General features: G+C 34.8%; 1 protein-coding gene across 3 annotated transcripts in view; it reads right to left on the bottom strand.

The window, feature by feature from the left end:
• LOC106459788 overlaps window positions 1-10998 on the bottom strand; it is a 70495-nt gene that overhangs the window by 33035 nt on the left and 26462 nt on the right. For all 3 annotated transcript variants that reach the window (XR_002610630.1, XM_022386336.1, XM_022386335.1), the window contains exons 3-5: window positions 7818-7956; window positions 4723-4812; window positions 2470-2562 (exon numbers count right to left, since the gene is read on the bottom strand). Coding sequence is in view for 2 of the 3 variants with exons in the window: in XM_022386336.1 (XP_022242044.1) it covers window positions 2470-2562; window positions 4723-4812; window positions 7818-7956 (322 nt within the window). In the remaining variant the exon portion in view is untranslated. The remainder of the gene's footprint in view (window positions 1-2469; window positions 2563-4722; window positions 4813-7817; window positions 7957-10998) is intronic.

A 10998-nucleotide genomic window follows, 5' to 3' on the forward strand; every position in this document is an offset into this window, starting at 1 on the left:
TTAAACAATAAATGAGTATTTTCATTTTTAACTAGGATTTCATGTTTATATATGTACATAAAAATATTTAATTTTTTTTTTTTCATAAATATATTTTATTTTCAAGTTTATGTTGCCGTACTTTTGTTTATTGTGCCAAATAAACCGTGGGGTCAGCAGCATGAACTTTGTACGTTTTCAGTAAACTATCTCACCCCTGTGGGGGTCACTCTTGTCCAGCCCAGCGCGGGTGCATTTGAACATTACTGTAGATATGATAGTAAGAAAGCTTTTCAGTACTTGAATATAATTTCTTTGAACTTTCAAACAAGTTTATTTCAACATATATCCGTGTATGTTGTTTCACTATAGAGACAAAACTAATTGCCACTACTAACAAATGTATGTAACAGTTTATAGTACAGGTCGTTTCAATAAACACCGCCTGAGCCTGACCCCTTGTTACTTGATACATCCTATTAAAAGAGATTAACAAACGATACAGACACCATAAATGACAAAGAAAATTGCTTTACAGCACTTAAAAGATTAGTCCTGGTCACATTCCTCTCATTATAGGCAAGATTTATGTTGGAATTCGAGACTTTAGCTCTTCAGTGTATTGAGACCCCAACACAAGAAACCCTTAGCAAACAACCATCAATAGAAGAAGTCTGAAATATGAGGGAGAGTAGGGCAGATAGGCCACAATGTAGTGACCAATGGTGAAAAACAACCATTTATACTGATACACAGATAAAGAGGAAGGACAGACAGAATGGGGAATAAGAAATGCTACCTGAGTGGAAGACCGATCCTTCTGGCAAGGGTCCAGACAAAATCCATGCAAAAAGCTGGAGTGTATATACAGATGTATGAAACCAGTGTACGTCTGATCCGGAAAGGTTAAAGAGGAACTCCAACAATGGTGTTGTCTCTGCTTAGTCACCAGGCAATGTCTGTTTGCAGGGAGAAAGGAAGGGAAAAAGAGAATCCAGGGAATCTCTGGCAAGGTCCCATTGATTGTGTACAAGCCACTGAAGAGATCTCATATGGGCCCAACCAAGGGGAATAAGAATTTCCAAAGATGCCCAAGTCGCTGAAAGAGATATAACCTCTCATGCGGGTAGAGTAGGAAAGGATTGAGCCTTTTGAACTGCTAGCTCCATGGACTGAGGATGAACTGGAGATGGTTGGGCTCAACTGAGGAAGGAGTTGAAATAGACCTAAAGATAGACCAGATAAAGACTTCTATACCTTGACCAACCAACTAAAACATGCAGCTTCTTGGAGAAGTAACTGAGTGTGGCAGGAAGCTACAGCCCATGATAGACCTATAAGAAGCCAATGATCCATGTAATGATGTAACTGTAGACCCTGAGAGTGGATCCATCTGGCAAAAGCTTTGACCAACTGACAAAAAAAAACAAAAAATGTAGGGGGCCCAGGAAAGGCCAAATGAAAGAGCTTGGAATTGATAGACCCAATTCTCGTGGACAAATCAAAGAAACTGATGAGATGCTGGGATATGGGAATGTAAAGGTAAGCATCAGACACATCAAACTTTGACATCCACAAACCTGGAGTAAATACTCATTAAAGAGACAAAAATAAATCCATGGTGAAACAAAATGTCTAAAAATCGATTCAGACTAGAAAGATTGATGATAAGTCACTAGTCCCCATCTTTTAGGAATAACAAATAACTGGGAATAGAACTAGGAACCAGCATGAGCCATGGATTCTACAGCACTCTTGGAAAGAAGGTCCTGAACTGCCTCTGACAGGATATGGGATCTCCTGGGGAAGGAAACTGAGAAGGGAAGTAAAGGAGAAAGAGTTTGAAAATGAAGGGAGAGTCCTTCTGATAAAACTTGCAGCACCAGATGCAAGTCCTCCAAATGTGGACAAAATTGTACAACCTGACCCCCACAGGTCCTGTACCTACCAGGTAGTCATCAAAACTGCGTACTGTGAATGGGTCAGCAGTGAAAAATATGACGATGTGACTCAGAACTTGGGTACAATTTACCGGCAAGGGAACAGAAGGGAAACAGGAATATATGCAAAAAGAGCTGAATTATCCTGGTCCAAACTCAAAACTGGGATTAAAGAATAGAAAAAAGGAATCGAATCCCAATGATAGGCCAAAGAATGAGCACCTGAAATGAAGTGGGGGGGACTATTTTTGGCATGCTAATCTGCAAACGTAATTGCTCAACAAAATGCTCAGCATGAACCCCAGATATCAGGCAAGGGAGGAGGCAAAATATTAAGGAGATGGTGTGTCATGTAACAAAGAAGGATATGGTTCATACAGCCCAGGAGATAAGAACAAAATGTAACAAACCTGTGTAACTTTTCGGAGTCAATTCATACTTTAAAAAGTTAATTTAAAGAAAATTAATTATGGCTTTTGTAAGTAAATACCATGTAATAGAATAGTGGGGAACAAGAAATATGTCAAATTTCTGTTATTCTAGTACTTACTTTATGTGGCAACTGGGGAGAAGAGACAGGGCTGGTTTGTGTTGAGACAGATACACCTGCAGACTTGGTGGATTGAGGAAGTACTTCTTGCATCTACAGTCAGAAATTTTAATACATTCTTAATTTGTGTACAGTTAGGATAATCTTTAGGTATTGTAAGAAAAATCAAATAATTATTATAAAATAATCTATATAAATCAACATGTAAAATAATTTATATAAATCAACATGTGTAAAATACTGTTATATTAATAATAACTTGTCACTTACTATTCCTTATGTAATTCTTTAAAAAAATACTTCCTAGGCTTTGCAGATCACTGGTTTTCTTATTATTTTTGATAATCTTTAATTAGTTAGATGTCTGAAAATACAAGCGCATATAATAAGTTATTGCTTATAAAAAACATTTTATATACAGCCTTTATAAAAACAACAAATCTTAACAGTAGTAGGCCATGAGTATAAAATTAAATCACATATTTCATTTCAGTTATACATACCAAACCCATAACACTCCTCTTTTTCAGCATGATTTATTTAACTTGCAAGTTGCATAAAACGTTACATGATGATGATTTTATATATCTGTTTGTAAATACAGTACTCCCTGGTGGACATGACACCTCCCAATAACAACTTCCTTTTAAATATGACTCTTATTTTTTGCACGGAATGATTTTACATTGATCTCACCTCCCACAAACGACTTCCTGACAAAAGTGACATAAGACCATGATTTTTGGGCAGAAGGTTGAATAACAAATTCTCTATAACGATTTTTCTTCATGTCGATAATGTAATTTACAGAGACACATGAATACAGTGTATACAGTATGGAACAAAGAGACCACACGACTGGAGATTACTTCGCAACTTAGTATATGTATCTTGGTACCCTGTGGTGTTCATGTCAAGCTCCTTGGTATATACACATAGGTATTTTGATTTAAAAACTTTCAGGTCCTGAAAGGTAACCAGGGGCAGTCAGAAACTGTTGTTTTTCTTTGCCCCCGCTTGTGAAATTAAGGTTCATTCTTTTAGTGAACGTTGTACATTTTGAGCTAGTGGTCAAGACAATAAATAACTTGATTAGGGCTTACTAGCAGGGTGTGAAGATTATTAACTCACAAGTTGTTGAGTGACAGACTCAACTAATCTGTGCAGTAAGCATGGCTAATAAAATGCCTCAAAGCGTCCAGGGAAACTGCAAATATCTCAAGCTAAGTACAGGAAGTTGCTGTGAAGAAAAAGAAGGATTGAAGTGTTGATACAGAAATGTGACGTGGACATTGATATAAACCAAATTTGTGACTAAAGCAACAAAATAAATGAAACATGGAAATTAGGGAATTTTTAGTCAACTTGAAATTGTTTTAATACAAATATTACATCTTATGTAGTATTTGTATTCAGAAAGATTACCTTATTAGGTATTGGCTAGAGCCTAGCAATAACTTAGTTCAGATATTTATTCTTATTTCTTTACTGGTTCTTTTAAATTCATGGAATGGTCCTTTTTCAGAGGTGGAATCAAAGTATACAAGTTTCCAGGTGAAATTTTGGTTTAGGGTGAGGCTGTTTTGTTCAATTAAGATACGACTTTTTATTAAATAAATTTTGTGTCAGTTTGTAATATTTTATATGTATGTAATAATAATGTGATACATGGATGTTTATGAAATAAATTATTTTACATAAAACACAAATAAAACAATTTTAAGTTATCTTTATTGAACTGCTATCCATCATAACTATTATTATACAGTGTACCAATATGCTACATTATCTGACAACCTATACAGTATATAAACCATTATGCTCAACACCTGGGAATAGCAACTGGCACAATTTGAACTCGGTCTTTCATTATCTGGTTACTGATCCTTTGAATAACGACTTCCTGTCAGATGCAACTTTTTTATCATGGCAGATAGGTCAGTCATATCTAAGAAGGACTACTGTATAAAAACTCAAAACTGAAAATTTTTCTACAATGAAAAAACATTTCATCTCTAGACAAAGCACTTAGAAAGGCAATCCAGCACATTTAAGTAATTTAAGGTCTGTAGCTTTCATGCACTAAGTCCATACCTGACAGCGAAGTGATCCAGTGAAATCACCTCCATTATAAAAAATAAGATCAGTGTCTGGTACTTCTCTCTGTAGCACATATCGAGGAAATAAAAAAAAAACCTACTTTTGATAATGAAAATGAGAAAAATTAGTATTTCTAAACAAATTAATACTTACAAGTCCTTCAACTACAGTTTGGGTTCCAACTGATTCTTTTCTGACATCTACTTTTTCTTCATCTGGTACTTCTGTGTTTTGTTTAAGAGTCTGAGAAAAAAAAAAGAAGGGGTCATTTCAACTCTTTCTGGAACACTAGATGAAAACAAGCAAAATTTTCTTACTTTTAGTTACTTACAATGTAGATAATCACACTACAGAGGTGGAGTAAATTATAATAAAATGATCTTGGAGCCACACTATGTACTTACAATTCATGCTGCTACAACCAGACATGCTATATCTGACAGCTGTGTACCTTGACAACAGCCCTGTAATGAAGCCAATGGGGTGTGACACCCAATGACAGGGGCTCCATAGAGGCACACCTGTGGGAGATCACATCTCAGTTTGTCTAAATTACGCTCTTCAACACAGAGGAAAGGAGGAACAGCCAAATGACCCACATGTGTCATAGGGATCAGAAGAATAAGAACATGGTCCTCTGTGCATTTGCACACAAGAGGTCAGAAAGCCAATATGTATAGCATGGTTGGAGTACATTCAGACGTACCTTTTTTGCTCAACTCAACTATCAGACTCTATTGGACTGACATGAGCTACAGGAGAAAGGCATAATGTTCATGCCATAGAGATAAGTATAGTGTGTGCACACCTGAACTCAACTGAACAGACATTGGCTGCAGGAGGAGGGCATGGCATCATAATTCATGTTTGTTTCAACTCTATTGAATAGCCACAGTATTGTAATGGGCACTCACCTCAATTATACTGCACAGACTCTGGCTGCAGGAAGAGAACATAGCATCATAGAGTGCACTCACCTCAACTCAACTGAACAGACTCAGGCCACAGGAAGAGGGCATAAGTGGCATCTGTTATAAGTAAAGCTATATGAGGGGTGTCACCACCATATTAGTACTTAATTGTATACCATCCCTTTGTACGAGTCCAATCAGTGAGGATTTTCTATGGTCCACCACCCAAGCAGCTAGGAACTAGTAAGTAGCAAAGGGTCTCCTGTACTTTACTCAGTGAAAAGGCATGGATTTGTGGATGGGAGACCCAAAGAAAATGCCTGGATCTCTGTTTGTCCTTTAGTCCAGAAAGATCTTTTACTGACTTTGTAAAGCCAAGAAGCATGAACCAGGGAAGTGGGCAGAATATGTTCCTGGTGTTGACTTTTTCCATGATAGTCCACAGAGTACGTATGGTCTGGATTGGACAAAAGGTAAGTTATATAGATATACCATGAGGATACTTCAAGTGATCTTGCGGAACACCCCATCTCACAGTGGGCATATATGGAGCAGGGAAGACAAAATAAGCACTTTGTTATCCTGACTTAATGCAGAGTTTGAGAAATAAGTGGACCACAGAAGGCACAACTAACCATCTGGCAGGATCCTAAAAATGCAAGTGGGACTCTGAAAGAGAAATAGCATGTATTCTTCTAAAGAATTGTAGAATGACAGAAGAATGTTAATCAGAGGATGTCAATCAAGATGAACATGCCAAACAGATGAAGTAATGGACTCAATCAGTAAATGAAGAAGGAAAGTGGTCTGTGAATAGGAATACTGAACAGCCCAACAAGTCATGGGAGCTGATATGGGTCTGAATGATCCAACAGGTGAGATGCATCACTTATGGATTTCTTTGCTATTGAACTGTTTAAACTGGCACTTGGAAACTGTCATTTTTACACAAAAATTAGGATTAAGGAAAGCAGAAAACTAGGTGTGCTTTGGGGATGTCAGTTTTGCGAAAGAGTCTTTGCAATGAAAACCGCACTGTGTGTCTACTTTTATGATGCACTGTTTTCAGACATAGTGATATGGACTGAGACGGTGTGGCCCCAAAATCATTTTTATATAGCATACAAAACCCCTGTATTACATTTGCTGCATTACTTACTGAATTAATTTTTAATACTCATCTATATGGGTAGCTTATTTTAACTAACCATCTGGCAGGATCCTAAAAATGCAAGTGGGACTCTGAAAGAGAAATAGCATGTATTCTTCTAAAGAATTGTAGAATGACAGAAGAATGTTAATCAGAGGATGTCAATCAAGATGAACATGCCAAACAGATGAAGTAATGGACTCAATCAGTAAATGAAGAAGGAAAGTGGTCTGTGAATAGGAATACTGAACAGCCCAACAAGTCATGGGAGCTGATATGGGTCTGAATGATCCAACAGGTGAGATGCATCACTTATGGATTTCTTTGCTATTGAACTGTTTAAACTGGCACTTGGAAACTGTCATTTTTACACAAAAATTGGATTAAGGAAAGCAGAAAACTGGTGTGCTTTGGGAATGTCAGTTTTGCGAAAGAGTCTTTTGCAATGAAAACCGCACTGTGTGTCTACTTTTATGATGCACTGTTTTCAGACATAGTGATATGGACTGAGACGGTGTGGCCCCAAAATCATTTTTATATAGCATACAAAACCCCTGTATTACATTTGCTGCATTACTTACTGAATTAATTTTTAATACTCATCTATATGGGTAGCTTATTTTGTTCCCTAGTTATTAATAAATAGTACTTTTTTTAAAATGAGAACTAAACATTTCAAAAATTGTGGTAATTTTATTTTGAGTGATGTATTTAAGATAAAGAAACAGGTAAGGAAAAAAAAAGGGATATCACAGGAGTGTTTAATATGGAAAAAAATATATGACTATCTCTATGGTCAAACTCCTAATATTAAGTATTTTAGATTTACAATACTCTCAAGAAAACATGAAAAAGTAAAAAAAAAGTATTTTATTTGAAAATACAAACCAAGTATGTTACATAATTATGCTACACTTTAGGTATTACAGCATTTGTATGAAAAAAATATATACAAAAGTAAAATAAAAATTTTAAACAGAAGTGTGCTTTCTTTTGTTACACAAAAGAATATCTAATTAATATGCCCAGAAAGTTTTTATTAATAGTATACAATATATTAATACACAAAGTAATGTTAAATACATGGGGATCTGTGCAACAATGTTACATTGTTTCCTGGCTTAAACTGTTGCAGTAAAGAAATTAAAAAAATTACACATGCTTACATAAAACAACATGGATGTTACCTGAAGTTTAGCCAGAGGAATGATGTCACAGTTTTCTGGTCTGTGCCAGACTGTTTTCTGGCTTGAAGCATTGTAGTAATAAAACTTAGAGGTGTTCTGATCAAATAATTCCCACCACTGATTATCATCTGTCTTTTTACTGGAAAAATAAAATAATAGATTGTGAAAGTAAAATAATATCTCATGTATGTTCAGATAAATTTTAGGATGTTGTTGTTGCTATGGATAAAGAAAAAAATTCATCATTTTACTTAAAACTTTATTCTTCTTCAGAAGTTCTGATTAAACTCACTTTTAAATATTTCTGATTAAGCTTACTTCTTCTTAGGTGGTTCTGACTAAACTCATTTCTTCTTGGGTGGCTCTGTGTAAACTCTCTTCTGTGTGAGTAGTTCTGATTAAGTTCACTTCTGTTTGAGTGGTTCTGACTAAACTTACTTTTACTTGAATAGTTCTGATTAAACTGATTTTGTTTCGAGTAGTTTTTTACTAAACTCACTTTTCTAAAATACATCTGATTAAATTGACTTCATGAGTAGTTCTGACTAAATTCACTTCTTGAGTAGTTCTCATTTAACTCACTTATTCAGTAGCTCTGATTAAAACTCTGTGGATGGGCTTGGTCATTTTTATCAACCATCATGTAACCTTGAAACTATACATATTGTAACTTTTAATGTTCTAAATTTATCTTCCCATACTTTGGCAAGCTTTTAGTAAACATTATAAGTCATTTTGTATAAAAAAATCAGATTTTTTGAATTACCTTTACTAAAGATCTGTCTATGATTTCATGGAATCAGTCTGAGCATTTACAGCACACAAGACCAGCATTCAAAGTTGGTCAAAAGTTATAGAACTGATAATTTATACTGGCAAATTTGTGGATGTGTAATTTAAGTAACACTGAGCATATTGACAATTAGGGATTTATATTATCATTTTAAAACCATTTTCATTTGTAAATGAAAATAATATTCACATAATTTAGTTATCAAACTTAATACCTCGTGATACTTACATAAAACTAGATATTGAAAACTGAAAAAGGTAAAACATTTTTTTATTTTGAATTTGTAAAAAGTAAGATCTTAGAAGATCTTACACTCCTGAATGTCCAAACACTGGAGTATATAGTTACACCAATCTTTGTCTTTGCTGGAGTGTTCAGTGAAGCTGTTTCACTGGAAATTATAACCCAGCTCTAGTCACAGCAATTCTACAGCCAGTTTTTTCGTGCATTTTTGAAGAATCCTATAAATTACATTATTTCTGGGCAGCATAATCTGAATATATGATCTCCCAGAGCAAGATCATTGTTATTTCCATCACATACAAGATTCCAACTATAGATTTGTATATGTGATTGCAGAATATCTGTTTTTTGAACAATAACATAAAACCAAGAAAAAAAACCCATCAACACCAAATGAAAACTAACTATATACACAGTTATATAATAACAGAATAATCAAAGTAAAATTAAATTTGGTAAAAAGATAAATGCAAATTGTATAGTATACCATAATCAATGGTATAAGCTGCCAAATAAAAAGATAATAAAAGAATTTTAAAAATTATTAAACAAATCTTGAACAATGAATAAAGTAAAAGTGGAGTAAAGGATAGTTATTTTATCCATTGCTCTACAAAGCTGGCCATTAAGTCTCTCTGAACACAAACAAAAATGTGCTTCCTAGAGGTTAAAGATCAAAGAATGTTGTTTACTTTCTTGTTTGTAGTGCTGTATGCTTCATCATTTTAACTTTCATTTTTGTAATTCGTTATTGTTTGTTCAATTTCGCATAAAGCTACTTGAAGGTTATCTATGCTAACCATCCCTAATTTTGAAGTGATAGACTAGAGGGAAGACAACTAGTCAACACCATCTGCCACCAACTCTTTGTGGGCTACTCTAATTGAATAGTGGAATTTCAATGTTACTCTTATAATGCATCCATGGGCACAAAGTACAGAGTTCTGTTTGTTTACTGTAATGACATGGGAACATCAGATCCACAGTCTGGCAAGCTAACAACTGGGTCACGTCTTTTCTTTTTATTAGAACATTACACAAAGCCTGCATAATTGTATAACAGCAAGACATAAGTTCTGAAATAACACATTTGAATCAGACAGAACTACATAGACAGAACTACCTGATGTTCATGTTCATATCAGGAAAAAAGACATAAGGGGATGAGATCCAAACCTGGCTCCCTATATGACTTCCCTCAGGCCCTAAGGATATATGCAAAGTTTGATGACAATAGATCCAGCAGTTCATCAGTTATGAGCAGATACATGCTTTTGTCAAATAATGGTTTAGATAATGAAAAGATAGCGGTTTTCTCTCCAATATCCCCTTATGTGAATAATTTAGTTTTTTATTTACAAAAACAGTTATGTTTTGAGCAAAAATATGTTCTCTAAAACTTTTTATGTCTTTCATCTTCCATATTTACATTTTACATATACAGTCACAGACATTGGATCTATAGGTTAGTACCTTTAGACCTTTAACTTACTTGATATCTATGCATAGGCTATAAAAGGTGGAATGGCCTCACACTTTGTTAATAAAAAACAATCCATTGTGACAATCCTTAATAAGTTTTTTTGTGGTATTTGAGTATTTTGATCAGAAAACTTGATATTTAACAAAAAACTCTTTTCTTTTTTTGTTTTTTCATTAACAAAATACATGTTTATTGTGAGTTTACAAAAATATGTATAAACGTATGATCATTAGAGTGCTGATATATGGGCTAGAAAGGAATGACAATAAATACAGGATGATTACATCTACATTACTATCATTGTTTATACAGTGGATGGGTCAGAAGGATCGACCAGTCTCATGGTTCACAACACACGCCTCAGACAATTTATGTCTTAATTATGAACAAACTTGTTACCATTCTGCTTTATAAGTACTGTTGCGTCATCGAGGTCACGTGACTGGTGTGGAGCCCTCTATTTTCTAGAACTATCTTTTTTTTTTCATGAATGCTCTAGTATTTGCTAGCTAGGGTAGGCGGGTATATAAAAGAGGGGATTGTAATGTGTGCATAGATAGTGAGTAATTGAACTGCAGTCAGAGAGCACGAGAGACGTTACAGCGTTTGTTTAGCGTGATTCTTGAAGTTGAGTGTATCGGTAAAGTTGTATTCGGAAAGAA

Source organism: Limulus polyphemus, unplaced genomic scaffold (genome assembly GCF_000517525.1).
Source record: "Limulus polyphemus unplaced genomic scaffold, Limulus_polyphemus-2.1.2 Scaffold661, whole genome shotgun sequence".
NCBI lineage: Eukaryota > Metazoa > Arthropoda > Merostomata > Xiphosura > Limulidae > Limulus > Limulus polyphemus.